This window comes from Drosophila nasuta, unplaced genomic scaffold (genome assembly GCF_023558535.2).
Source record: "Drosophila nasuta strain 15112-1781.00 unplaced genomic scaffold, ASM2355853v1 ctg14_pilon, whole genome shotgun sequence".
Taxonomy (NCBI): Eukaryota; Metazoa; Arthropoda; class Insecta; order Diptera; family Drosophilidae; genus Drosophila; species Drosophila nasuta.
The window spans coordinates 1,138,139-1,153,332 of NW_026869386.1; the positions used below are offsets into that span (position 1 = coordinate 1,138,139).

General features: G+C 33.2%; 1 protein-coding gene across 5 annotated transcripts; it reads left to right on the forward strand.

Annotated features, from left to right (window-relative positions):
* The first annotated feature begins 59 nt into the window (after positions 1-59).
* LOC132797538 (stathmin) lies at positions 60-14,778 on the forward strand. 5 transcript variants are annotated; one of them, XM_060809279.1, is made up of 7 exons: positions 61-435; positions 2,985-3,071; positions 11,907-12,076; positions 12,136-12,321; positions 13,375-13,521; positions 13,725-13,880; positions 14,012-14,769. In XM_060809279.1, exons 1-7 carry the CDS (start codon positions 357-359, stop codon positions 14,096-14,098), a joined length of 912 nt encoding a protein of 303 aa, XP_060665262.1. In that variant the 5' UTR covers positions 61-356; the 3' UTR covers positions 14,099-14,769. The 5 variants fall into 5 exon arrangements, with proteins under 5 accessions (XP_060665264.1, XP_060665262.1, XP_060665263.1 ...); XM_060809280.1 differs by having other exon boundaries at positions 2,988-3,071; positions 14,012-14,765; XM_060809281.1 differs by lacking the exon at positions 2,985-3,071 and having other exon boundaries at positions 60-435; positions 14,012-14,778.
* Positions 14,779-15,194: the final 416 nt, after the last annotated feature.

Sequence of the window (15,194 nt, forward strand, 5' to 3'; positions counted from 1 at the left end):
TTTGTATATGTATTGTCCTTGCCAGCAACGTCGGTTTTGGCGTCAGCAAGGTTTACGCAGTCAGTCGCTCGCCTGCTTCTGGACAATTAACATCGACTTACTTAGTTTGTCTTTGTCGTTCGTTGCGTTCGTTCCGTTTCGTGCTGTCGACGTCAGCTTTGTTGTTGCTCCAATAGAGGTAGAAAAACGCAATAATCAGGAAGTACGTTCAAAAGAACTCACTCCTATAATTGATGCTAAGTGCAACAGAAAAACACACTCACACATATCTCTCAAAAGCAAATACCTATCAGCTGACAGTATTCATTTAAGTTATACTGATATCTATAAGCTCGGAACAAGTCATCAAGCTCGTCATGCTGATTGGATTAGTACGCGATTCGGTGATGCAGTGCTTCTGCCACACCTGCCGGGCACCGGGTATTCTGCCAGTTGGTAAGCATAAGTAATCATAAAATGGTGTAAACATCTAGACTTGGTAACAATTTGACTGCTCATAATTCAAAGTTAGAAATGTTAGCTAATTGCTTCGTACATATGTAACTATAAATGTTCATTAATTTAGTTTTGTATTATTTGCTGTGGATTACACTAATGTAAAAGATATTGAAAAAGCTGAAAATTGTGATTTTCTACATTGTAGACTTGAAAATTGCAGTACCAAATTTGGCTTAGTCCTTGAACGGTTCCATTCTGTAATCAATGCTAATATGCACAAATTGCATTAAAAAATTTCCTATGTAAATATAGTATTCTTAATGTACCAATTATTTTAAATGACTTAACGAACATATGTATCTAAATATCTTAAATTGAAAACTACCAATCCTTCAGGCTTCAGAGTTGAGTTATATTAATAAGCAATTAATCTCAACTTACGATGAAAAATTAAGTTTAACTGTATGGCAGGAAAAATCAATTGCAGAGTTTTTTTTTGGAGAGGGACAGCAAGAACTGGAAAGAGCAACGTAGAGAGAAAGAAATAGAGAGAGAGAGAGAGAGAAATGTAGAAAGAGAGGATGACAGGGTGAGAGAGAGACAGTAAAAGAGCGAGCGAGTAGCAATAAACCGAAAACTATGCAATACCACGACGATTTTCGCTACATAATATAACAAAACACAACGAAGAAGGCAATAACAACATAGTGGAGGACTGTTGCCCTTGTTGCTAATTTTTTTTCCTGACAAAACGTCAGTCAGCCGGCAGTGATGAGTCATCTACTGGCGAAAGAGCCCTTTAGGGAAACAACTATTAAATTAGTATTTATGTAAAAATGTATTATCTTACACTCACTGGTAACACTAACTTCGATGATTTTATTCGTGCATTCGTGTGATTTGTAAAAAACGAAAACTCATACGCCAAAATATTGAAACGATTACGCAAGATGCACACGCCCAACATGCATTGGGAAAAGGATAGGCATAGTACCTACTAATACACAAGCTTACAATAATAGCAAGAAAGATGATTTCGATTATTAACTAATTGAACGTTACACCTTACCTAGATTACACAAGAAGAAAGTCAGAAACTCAATTTTGAAGAATAACTATAAGCTTTAATATATACTACATAAATGTACCAATAATATACGAATCTACATATATAGAAAGGTATTTAACTACACATGTACAGTGGCGAGCAAAATTGAGTGTATGTTCAGAACTCAGACTTTCGTCACCCACAAAATCATAACCACACAAGATAATCCAAAAAATTTTTTTGTTTTATTTTGATTATTTCATTCTTAATAAATTTTAAGCAAAAACAATCATGAAAGAGATAAATTCGAGGAGAATTACAGTCTGAGTTCTGAACATGCACTCAATTTTGCTCGCCACTGTATATACAGTTTTATTAGCCTTCAAAGCAATTAAGCATGTTTGACATGTAAAAGAATTTCTTGCGGGTCGGAGGCACTTTTTTCTGCATAGTACTTGTTTTCCTAGGGTCTAACTCATATTACCCTTCTACCGATACTCTGTCGGTTGCGGGTATTAAATAGCTACAGACTTCAGAGTTCGATCAAGAAGCACCCGGTACACTCGTTTTTGGGAACTGTCTGGAATAAATGAAAAATCAATGTAAAACAAACAAATATTTTTGCGCAACAAAATTAGTTTAACAGGTTGATGGAGTGACTTCCGACTTCATAAAAGAAATATATTACATAAAAAATGTATGTAACGGGTAGGAGATATCTTCTACTGCATATAGTATATATACTACATTTTCTTAATCATGGTAAACAGGGAATAGCAAAATTTACTACAGTTTTAATGATTATAAATAAGACGAGAAAACATGAATGGTATTCAAGAAGTTATTTTATATGGCGAAGCCCATAAGCATCTAATTACGTTGGTGGACATCTACATACATAAGTATATTTTGTACTTTATTGTATATTTTAAATGAAATTATCTGTCGTTAAAAGAAATATATTTTTTACTCGTTGACAGAGGCATCTCGGAACCCATAAAACATGCTTATATACATATTCTCGGTATAGTCAGTATAGTCATGTCTTATCTTACGTATCTTACGAGAAACTGGCACCCATTAAAATCGAAAAAAAAAGAAAAAACCAATAGTAAGCTTAATTGTAAAGCTAGGGAACTTATTTTCAATACAAACAATAACACTAAAATCTTTTTTAATTTCTGAACATTTTTTCGCAATGAAATACAAAATAACTTTCCACACTTAGGATACTCGACTAAAGTTTTTATAGTTATGCAACCATAAATATAGAAGATGTTGGGAATTGGAAGACTATACAAAACGATAAGACAAAACTTATATACACTTTTTTTTGGGAATTTTTGTTTTTGTTCAATTTTGATATTATGTACTCCAGCTTAGTGTCAAATTGTTACCTTGTTCTTTAAAAATCTTTAAAATATATTATTTTTAAAATGTTTTATAAAATTGTGTTGTACATTTAACATGCTTACCCACACTACTATACCATGTAAAGTAGTTTCCAGAAGATCCGCGCCAATTAAGAAAAATAATAAAATACGTTCAAAGCAGCCGCGACTTAACAAAAAAGTAAAATTCATAAGTAAGTATTATTTATTATATTATATTATTATTCCAAAATTCATTAATTCACTGCCTTGACACATTTGACGGCAAATGCTAGGCAGTTCATTCTTCATCAGAAATTAAAAGTCAATGTACGCGAGGTTTTTCATAATTCGACCTGCGAGTACATTTAATAATTGTTTTAATATTTCAACAACTGAATTACCCTATCAAAAGCAGCAAACGTTTTCACACAATATATGTTATGTATGTATGTATGTACATACATACGTACATACACGGTTTACATATATGCTCATACATATACGTATGTATATGTATATGTATGTATGCATGTGGGTGACTAAGGAAACAGGGCTGTTACGACCTCTCTCTCTTAAGATTGTGTTTTCAATCAAGCAACCATTTTTCTCCGTTTTTGCAAATGTCATAGGTATTCTTAATTGTTTCTATACTCACTATCCATGGGGTAGAAGGGTATTATAACTTTGTGCCGGCAAGAGATGTACATATGTAACAGGTAGAAGGAGGCATCTCCGACCCTATAAAGTATACATATATATTCTTGATCAGCATCAACAGCCGAGACGATCTAGCCATGTCCGTCTGTCCGTCCGTATGAAACACTGGATCTCAGAGACTATAAGAGACAGAGCTATAATTTCGACAGCATTTGTTATCAAATCAAGTTTGTTCCAAACGTAATTTTAAAGCTAGAGCTGCGAGTAGTGTATACAATAATAACAATAGTATTTATGATTCCTGAAAGTTTGATTGCGATCAGAATTGTGAAATTGTGGAAGTTATTAAAGAAAGATAATATTATACTTTTGTTTGGGCAAAAACGCCTACTTACTAGGGGATGTAGTCGTAGTTGCTTTGACCGACAATCTGGTATATTGTGCCGTCTATGGTATATTTTGAATGTGGTACTATACCGATATACCAAATATACCATTTGGTATATTTTTAGCATTTTTGTAGTATTTTCGGTATATTTTGAAAATAATACCGCAATATTTTGCTTTTATTCAAAATGCGTGGCGGGTTTCTTACTGTCGAGCACACTCGACTGTAGCTTTCTGACTTGTTATATATGTATTTCAAGTTGGCCTTAAGAGAAAAATGGTTAACTTTTGTTTTGGATGCAACAAATTTCAACCTAACAGGTTCTTAGTTAACAAACACACACTCTCTCCACTTCATATTTTGATGATCTCGAGCTTCCTTACTTGTCGCAGCTATTTGTATTTGGCTAAACTACTTTCGTAGTTGGTCTTCTTAACTTAGACTGCAGGCAGGTCACTGCTCTATTTGAGTTGTTTACTGTCTTCGCTTGGTTGGTACTACCAAGTTGGTAGTGCAACTTTAATTCACTACCCGATGTTAGCCTCAGGAACGCTACAATTATAAGTGTATATGGGTAATTCTCTGGTAAATGTCGCGTGCAGCTTTACAGTGACAAAAAAAAACATAAACTAAAACAATTTTAAAATTAAGTGAAGGTTTTTCTTAAAGCTTTGGATTAGCACTATTTTCACAGCTAAGATTGATTTTAGTAACTTATTCTGTTTTACGATAAAATATATAAATTCGTTCATATTTTGGTTTTGCGTACGAATTTGTTAATTTTTGCAATTATCAGAACAGAAAACAAAACAACAAAAAAAAAATTCCAAAACCATTCTTAGCTCTAATTAAAGTACTAATCTAGAGCTATAAAAATAACCTTTACTTATTTTTAAAATTGTTTCAGAATATGTTTTTTTTTTGTAACTGAAAAGCTGGTCGCACGCGACATCCCTCAGAGAATTACCCATATATAGTATATACACGGAGTACACAAACTGCAGAAGCCAAATCGATAAAAATCATTTTGCCATTCTCACATCATTTAAATGTAAAAGTTTTTATTTTTGTAAATATATAGCAATATAAGTCAAACTATATATTTATTTAGAAACTCAGCCCCTTATAACAATAGTTAAAGCTAATAGTCATTTTTAAGCCTTTTTGAATTAATGGGATTCGATTTAAATACAAGCGGTTTCTGCACATTTCAGATATTCAGGTTGCCAATGCACAATGACAGATTTTAGCTAATAACTTTCACTTACAAAATTAATTAGATGCAAAATGAATTATTGAAAACACCAATTATTTAAAAATAAAAAAATTTTTTTCGGTTGTTTGGGGTAGTGTATTTAAAAGGCATTAAATAAACTTTTTATTGGGAATCCTGATAAAACCTCTTATTTTTCGTTACATAAAAAGTTTTGCTTTAAAATTTGGTATCTTCAGCTTACTTAGTTCTAAAATGACACTCATCTGCGGGTTCCTTCTGGTGTCAGTTACATTATTGATTTTTACAAACTGGTTGCAGCCTTGTACTAATACTATAAGTCAGAAGGCGCAGTAAGCCGGTCAGGTGAACGCCACCGGTGAAATGAGTCATTGCTTTCCCTTTGTCTCACACGTTAGCAAAATGACACCCCGTCGCAGAGTGGTTCTACTTACAGTTCTGTTCTGTGGTAATAAAATGTCAGAATCGTCTGGACGGCGCCTTGGTAAATATATGTATGTATACTCACCAGAACCTCACCCAACCATTCCAATTTGGGTATCTACCCTGCAGCAGTAAACTCGCCCTTGGAGCTTAATAGGGAACCATGTGCGTTGGATATATTTGGCGTTGAGTGAGCATATACACATTGTACATTCTATAGTTCTGTTGTTATACCCATGGAGAAGTTATACTGGCTTTACGACAACAGAAAATGTAAATACAGAACATCTCAGTCCTCAGAGTCAAGCTTAAAAGTAGTAGTAGTATGTTATACCGACTGTGATTATACCCGCTACCCATAGGGTAGAAGAGTATTATAACTTTGTGCCGGCCGACCCTATAAAGTATATATATTCTTGATCAGCGTCAACAGCCGAGACGATCTAGCCATGTCCGTCTGTCCGTATGAACACCTAGATCTCAGAGACTATAAGAGATAGAGCTATAATTTTTTTCGACAGCATTTGTTGTTTGCACGCAGATCAAGTTTTTTTTCAAATTTTTGCCACGCCCACTTCCGCCTCCGCAAATCAAAAAAATCTAATAAGCGTAATTTTAAAGCTAGAGTTGGTATATACAATAATAACTGTAGTAGTTATAAATCCTGAGAATTTGGTTGCGATCAGATAAAAATTTTGGAAGTTATTAAAGAAATACTTTTGTATGGGCAAAAACGCCTACTTACTAGGGCTCTTTGTTGCATTGGCTGACAATCTGGTATATTGTGCCGTCTAAGGTATATTTTGAATGCGGTACTAGACCGATATACCACATATACCATTTGGTATGTTTTTAGTATTTTTGCAGTACATCCGGTATATTTTAAGAATAATACCGCAAAATATATTGCTTTTATTTAAAATGGGTAGCGGGTATCTCACAGTCGAGTACACTCGACTGTAGCCTTCTTATTTGTTTTTTTTTTTTGTAATTTCACTAATTCTCACGAATAACGTAAGAAATTTTAAAGTTAAATTCCATACTTAATAAATAAATAAAAATAATAAATGAAATCAGCTTTGTTTTTAAGCTTACTTTCGGTATATTTTTGTGTATCTAAATGTTTGTTTTTATAAAGCCTGTGTTAGGACTAAGCCTTCATATCGAAATTTTTGAAATTCTAAGAGTGATTCTATTAGTGAAATAGTTTTTTGTTTGTTAGTTTTTTTGTACGTTATAATATTAACTTAAAATATAATTTTTTAAGTGGTTTAAAATACAAATATATATTATATTTTTTAGTTTCTATTTTTCTCTTTTGGTGTACAACCAATATAAAACAATAAGTCAGCTTTAATACCAAATTCAATTGCGTTGTATTCTGATAAACATATTTATACCATTTATATTTTATATGTATTATTACTTTTTATTGAAAAAAAAGTGGTAAATTTGGCTGGGTGTCTGCATTGTGTCACTCTGATTTTATGAAAAATGTGTAATTATAATATAATTGACTATTATTTCCAAATACTATATCAAATTGCAAAATACCAAATTTTTACGATATAAAAACAAGTAAGAATGCTACAGTCGTTTATTCATTTTCAATAAACTGATATTTTAAAAATATGCCAAATATATTTTAGACAAAAATATTAATAATGTAATTATTTTTGTATTTACTAAAATACTAAACTCTAGATTCAAAATTACGCCACCTATTTGCGGGGCTGTTGCGGGCGTAACAAATTTCTAAAACAAACTTGATATGCCAGCAAAAATAACAAGAGCTGACGGATAGACAGATGGGCAGGAGTATTTTGTCTCGGCTGTTGATGCTGATCAAGATTATATACATACATATGTATGTATATATACATATACATTGCATTTGTTGTGCCTTGTGACACTCAGCGCGCAACGACTCGGCATCGACCAAATGAAACCAAATACATACATACATATGTGTCGCCTAGGCGTGCGCAAAGGGGTTGTACACACGCTTGAAAATGTACATTACAACTTTTGCAAATACTACGGTCTGTATTTGTAGTAGAGTATACAGTAAGGTAAATCCAACCTACCTGACAACCACACATGAAGCAGTCACGTTTTGTTCTCTAAATACGGGTATGTAACGAAAACCAAGAAATATACATACATTCATTATACATTATATGTATGTACATAGGTACATAAGTTTATCACCGCTAACCTAGCAAGTTTTTTCATGTTGAATAAAATACGGTAATATTGATTCATTTGTTAGCGGTTGTTTTAACACCCCAAGGATATTGTTGTAGGATAGGAACAACATATTGCTTAATTTAAGTTATTTATGGCAACATGCGCCATGTAGCTAAAGTTTAGAAACACTAATAACAAGAAAGCTAAAGAGTGTGCTCGACTGTGAAATACCCGCAACCCATTTTATATAGCAGCAAAATAGTGCGGTATTCATTTTGAAATATAGAAAAAAATGCTAAAAATTCACCTAAGCCTTTTTTATGTATGTGGAATGTGAATCCACAATTTGGATACAAAATATACCATAGACGACACAATATACCAGATTGTCAGCCAAAGCAACTAAGACCCCTAGTATGTGGGCGTATTCCCTATACAAAATTTTATCTGATCGCAACCAAACTTTCAGAAACCATAAATATTATAGTTATTATTGTATGTAGCAAAAATCGATTTTTGTAGATTTGTGGGGCGGAAATGGGCGAGGGAAAAGTTTGACACAAACTTGATCTGCCTGTAAACATAACAAATTCTATCGAAAGCAAGTAAGAAAGCTACAGTCGAGTGTACTCGACTGTGAGATTTCAGCTACCCATTTTGAATAAAAGAGATATAATTTGCGGTATTTTCTCAAAATACACCAAATATACTGCAAAAATACTAAAAAATATATACCAAATAGGATATGTGGTCTATCGATATAGTACTGCATTCAAAATATACCATAAACGGCACAATATACTGTCAGCCAAAGTAACTAAGACCCTAGTAAGTAGACGTTTTTGCCCATACAAAAGTATTTATTTAATAACTTCGACAATTTTTATACGATCGCAACCAAATTTTCAGGAATCATAACTACTATAGTAATTATTGTATATACCAAAACTCTAGCTTTAAAATTACGCTTATTCGATTTTTTTTATTTGCAGGGGCGGGAGTGGGCGTGGCAAAAATTTGAAACAAACTTGAACTGCGTGCAAACATAACAAATGCTGTCGAAAATTATATGTAGCTCTATCTCCTATAGTCTCTGAGATCCAGTGTTTCATACGGACGGACGGGCAGACACACAGACGGACATGGCTAGATCGTCTCGGCTGTTGACGCTGATCAAGAATATATATACTTAATAGGGTCGGAGATGCCTCGTTCAACCTGTTACATACATTTCCTGCCGGCACAAAGTTATAATACCCTTCTACGCTATGGGTAGCGGGTATAAAAATTAAAGCTCTATCTCATATAGTCTCTGAGATCTAGGTGTTCATATGGACAGACGGACATGGCTAGATCGTCTCGGCTGTTGACGCTGATCAAGAATATTGTATATATTTTATAGGTACGGAGATGCCTCCTTATGCATTTATTGCCGGTACAAAAGAAATAAATCCTCCCGACTTTTCAGAAGTCAGTGCACTTGCAAATTTTACTGCTTTTCAATAAAATAAAACAAAAAAGCCAAAAAAAAAAAATAATAAAATATATGAAATAAATAAGTAAATAATAACATGATTACAGGAATCGCTGATCGCTTCACCCTTACAGGTGCTATGAGTAGGAGGTTTAATAATAATTTGAACTTTCATTATGTCTCGGCTCCTTTAACAATATTCAAATGTCAAAACAATAATTCAATAAATAAGAAATTAGAGATAAACTTATTAATTGGATTAAATAAATATAATTCTTAAGACAAATTTTGAAATTTACGGGACGATACTTCTTAAGAAATGGGGAGTTATCACCCAACTCACCAATGTATGTTATGCTTATGAGAAATTCACAAATATCTACTTCCATTTGGTCAATTTAATCGCTGCTATGATTACGCATCTGCATTTTATTTAATGTCAACAAGAGTTTAATTACAGCGTTCACTTAACGTAAAAAACCGAAATTTTTCTGCGTCAATTTTAGCATAAATATAACAGCGGTGCCTTACCGCAAGCTCCGCGTAATGCTAACATTGTATTAATCGCATTACCTTCCGAACTTTGAGCTTTGAGAAAAAAAACTGTAGCATAATATAGCTGGCTTGCAGCATAGGTTTCAAAATATAGTTTTTCCACATACATATTTCTTAATAATATGTTTTTTTTTTTGTATAGTTCTTAAGTTCCATCGATAATTATTAGATATCCTGACTTGAAACTATTTTTATGTGTATCGAATCATTCAATTTTAAGATGATATAAACTAATTTTATCCAAAAGCGCTTATCAATTTGTATTCGAAAACGAGTAGTAGAGTTGAATACTAGATAAATATAATAAAATATATATTTAATATAATAAAATGGTTCCAATATTGTACTGGCAGAAGAAGGTATATGTAAATGACTCAAAACTAACAAATTAGAAAACTAGAGCTAGAGTGTGCTCAAGAGTGACATATGTACCTTCTACCAATTTTCAATAAGAGCAAAATACAGCCGTATTCTTAAAAAATATCGAAACATCAAAATATACCGAAGGCTATATTTGGTATAATAATATACTAGTACATTCAAAATATTCAATAAAGTGCAAATAATGCGCGAATCCGACAGCAGAAGTTGTTTTTTGGGCCATATAAAATTATTTCTTAAATAACTTGTACAATTTTTATCTGATCACAACAAAATTTTTAGGAATAATAAATACTATATTTATTATTGTATATATAATAATATATGAGAATTTTACAAATTAAGTGTGCATTACAAGTGTTGTCGAATATTATAGTTTTATCTCTTACAGTCTCTGAAATTCAGTGTTTCATACGGGCGGACGGACAGACAGTCAGACGAAAAGACAGCTATGTACATACATATATCGTCTCGGCTATTGAGGCTGAAAATATATTTACTTGATGCAGTCGGAAATGACTCTTTCTGTCTGTTACATTGTACGTTTGCTGTAGTCACAAAGTTGTAATACCCTTCTAACCTATGGGTTGCAGGTGTAATAATATGTAACAAACAAACCCAATATAATATTTATTCAAAGTGGGTAAATCAATTTGTTTATGATCAATCTATCGAAATAAAAGTATAAGAATAATTATGTTAAATGCATATGTATGTATTTGCAAATGCATATTAACATACATACGAGGTGTGTTCAAAAAGTAAGGTGACTTTGTATTTTCAAGAAAAACTATTAATTTATTTATCAATATTTATGTTGTCCCCTTCAAACTAATCCCCCTCAGATACAATACATTTATGCCAACGGTTTTTCCAATCCTCAAAGCACTTCCCATAAGCACTTTTCGGTATAGCCTTGAGCTCTTGGGGCCAAATCCGGTGAATATGGTGGCTGACGCATTATTGTGGTGTTGTTTTTGGCTAAAAAATCTTTGGTTTTTTTGGTCAAAATTTAGCAATTTCGGAACAAACTTCGCAGACACGACTCATGCCCAAAACGTTTGAAAAAATTTCACGGCACGAGCCAAGCGATATACCGAGATCTTCAGCAACTTCTCTGATAGTGATTCAACGATTTTCCAAAACAATTTTCTTCACTGCTTGAACGTTTTCATCAGTTGTTGACGTGCTTAGGCGTCCAGGGCGAGGCTCGTCATTTGGCATCTTCCCGGCCATCTTGGAAGAGTTGTAACATTTGTAAACATTTTTTTTACTCAGAACAGTTTCACCGTATGCCACTGTCAACATTTCGAAGCACTTCATTTTATTTTTTACACAAAATTTGATGCAAATCCTTTGATCCATATTTTTCGATAGCAAAAAATCGCCGAGCACGCAAAACAACTTGTAACTTTTACGCCTCTCACAACCAAACAAAAAAGGGGATTCAATTGAAACTTGGTACAAATGTTAGGGAAGAGTGTACCAACATAACAACACAAAAAAATCGATAATCGAAAATATGTTGCACGCGAAATTTGAAATGTCACCTTACTATTTGAACACACCTCGTATATGTTAAATGTTAGCAGCACGAATGTGAATGCAAAAATGATGGCATACTCTGCTGAGCATCTTAAGGGTGACTAGCTCAGTTTCGTCATCTTCTTGCAAGTGACGTGTTCAGAATCGCATAATGGAAATGTATTAAATTACTAACGATTCATTTTCATGTTTAATTGCAGCCACTGAGATCCGATGCCAGGAGAAGTCTCGTGGTGGTCTTAGCTATGAGGTCATCTTGGCCGAACCAGCACCCAATGTGCCAGTGCCCAAGCGTCCTGTTACTCCTGGAAAAAACGTAAGCGTCGAGGAGATAGAGCAAAAGTTGAAAGCAGCCGAAGAGCGTCGCATTGTACGTGAGAGAATCGACTTAATGATTTCCGCAAACATTAATTTATATATTACTTGCAGTCTTTAGAAGCCAGGAAGATGGCAGAGATTTCTATCAAACTTGCAAAAGTTGAGGAAGCTACGCGCAAGAAAGATGAAATAACTAACGAGTTTATTACTCAGACCAAGGAGCAACTGGAGACTAAAATGGAACATCATGTAGAGAAACGCGAAGCCATTATCAGTGATATGAAGGAAAAGCTAAAGGTATTGAATAAAAATGCCTGCATTGGGCATTTATCAAAGAAATCGTGAATAGTTGAAAAAAAACAGGAAAGCTCATAAATTTGAAAAGAAACATTTTAAATTACGACAGTTATATATTGTGGGAGGCAAATGATAAAATCGATTAAGTTGTGAAATTTATTTTCGTGATTCGAGCGTCGGTTTTATTTTGCCTATCGATCAAGACTGACCACATCGTTCAAAATGATGTATTCGGAGATGAGAGAGTAGCTAAGAGAGCGAGAATAGCCGCGAGAGCGTAAAGTGAATATGTATGTGTAGTAATCAAGGAAAGCTCTATTGTTTGGAGACGTATGGCCTGGCAATTTTTGTCCGGACCATGATACAATTATACAAGGTAGTCCCGTCGTCAAAAAGCTGTCCGTAATCTATACCGTACATAAGTGCGAGTGAAACGACTGCGCCCAGTGAGTGCGAAAGAATCGACAGTAGAGCTTTGAGATTAACCCTTAAATGGTGCAAAGGGTTTAATTGTTCCACTATATTAAAAAGAGTTGAAATGTTTTTTATAATTTAATATTTTATAGTTTAGAAGTTGACAGTAATAGTTGTTTCTGTTTTTGATTACTATTTTTTTTTTGTTCAGGTTCTTAATTTTATCATAAAGTTCATATAACATAATATAATTGCAATCTGACATTTTTGTATTGCACAAGGGTTTATATTTAGGGAAAAAATCGTCCGCATACAACCTTTCCCTTCAACAAGCACGAGCGCACTAAGCGATAACACTCTGTAACCGAACGAAAAGGCGTACGACGGCACTACCTTGTATAATTGTATCATGGTCCGGACCAGGATATATTTTCATACTATGTACAAATGCACAAATACAAAATTACAATAGCGAACCTAAAACTATTCATTTCGCTTTGAAATATACGATCTCGGAAATTTTACATTATTTTGACTTCCATGAGTTGTATTTTTAATTTATAAAAACAACATCATAAAGAATACCCCAACGTATGCGAAAAAATATTATTTTACAAAATGTGGATGGCTTTTTCACAGATTCATGCCCAGGAAATAGAAAAGACGCGAGAGACTTTGGAACAGCAAAAAGCCTATGAGCAGAAGGCTATTGAAGAGAAATTGAAGACCGCTCAAGCCTTACGCGATGAGAATATAAAAAAGATGTTAGATCGTCTCAAGGAGCATGTAAGTTATCAGCTTCTATTTCAATCTTAAGTAGTTAGCTTTGTTAGTTTTTGTATCTCATATTATTGCATTCTATACCTCATTTCAAATAAATTTAATAGAATGCAAATATTTACACATGTATGAATGCGCGTATGTACGCATGTATTCTAGTTATTTTTGTTTCATTAACATAATTTATTGGTATTCATTTTCTCATTTAGAATACAATCAAAATTGCTGAAATCAAATCGCAAAACAATCAATTGGAAAATCAAAAGCTTGAGGAGAAGGCGCGTATTATTGAAAACAAATTGTACGCCGCAGAGCAGAATCGCGAGAAGGAATTGCTCAAAAAAATTGAAAAAGTTCAAAAGCTTGTAGGTGCCCTTCAAATATACACCGAAAAAATACACGTCGACATATTTTTTCGTTCATTTGTAGTAGAAATGTTTTTACATGTCTTTCAAATTTGTATTCTTGTAACGATGGATTTGGTTTTTCATTACAGGAACGTCGCGCAGAAGTAGTGCGTCAGAACAAGGCTCAAACCCAGGATATTGATGGGCTGCAGAATCTTATTGCCTCATCTGGCTAGACGCATTGAAAATTGCAATTGCTGCTGGACATGTAGCGCATCCGTAGCGCATCTTAAAGATACACCTTATATAAAATCATCAACAAGATCAACTGCAACACTAATCACAACAACATTTGATTTGCTTCAAAAATGTCAAGTATTATAAAAAACAAACATAACATTTCGCTGAGCAAAGCTAAAATCAGCGCTAGTACTAGAGGCAAGAAACATGAATATAGCGGCAAGCAACTAGCAAAACTCAATACCTTAAATAACACTTCTACACTACACTGAATATATTTATAAAAAGCTACAATGGAAAATAATATTCTCTTCATTTAACTTAAAAACTATTCAGCCGCTGACATTTAATATTTAAAACATTTCTATAATAAACGATAACCGTCATTGGCCTGCCTGTCGTTTTGTGTTCGCTTTGCTTGCAAAATAAAACGAAATACAATGCATTAATTTGTACTCGAGCTAATAAATCGTATTTAAGTCAAAATCATTAAGCATTTAATTTTATTTTCTGCCATGTTGTCAGCAGGACGACCATAATATTATTGTGTAAGTTCTCATTTTTCATCTATACTTTTAATGAGAAACAACAAAATATATAAAATGCTTACAATAAAACCAAAAAGAAAGTAAAATATAACACAGCATTTTTCGCTTGATTTACACAATTTAATATTTACAATTATACATACATAATTATAAACATATAGAAATTGAAAAATGAATATTTTGTCTAACGTCAAGTTATTTTTAGAAAAAGGTTAAGATGCAAATGGCGCAAATTTTCCCCAAGGCGTGGATTTAATCAAATTTATTGGGGAGCAGATAATTTTTTTAGTCAAAATTTTGCGAAACTGCAAAAATTTATTTTCAAAGTTTATACAAACTAATATAAATCGACAAGTTAAATATGGTTAAATTAATAACCAACCACAATCCAAGACACGTGAAAACTTTAAACCTATTTCAACAAATAAACGCAATACCATCAATTTAATTGATGAAAACGCTTTCGATATATACTCAATTTATACTATATACCATATGCTAACCAATAACAACACCAATAACCAACGAATAAAACTTTTTGTAT

Bases quoted from the DNA above. Each gene is read 5' to 3' on its own strand.
- LOC132797538 (XM_060809279.1), top strand. From the start codon at position 357: ATGCTGATTGGATTAGTACGCGATTCGGTGATGCAGTGCTTCTGCCAC. The intron at 12,322-13,374 runs GTATTGAATAAA...GCTTTTTCACAG, and splicing joins ATATGAAGGAAAAGCTAAAG to ATTCATGCCCAGGAAATAGA. The intron at 13,881-14,011 runs GTAGGTGCCCTT...TTTTCATTACAG, and splicing joins TTGAAAAAGTTCAAAAGCTT to GAACGTCGCGCAGAAGTAGT.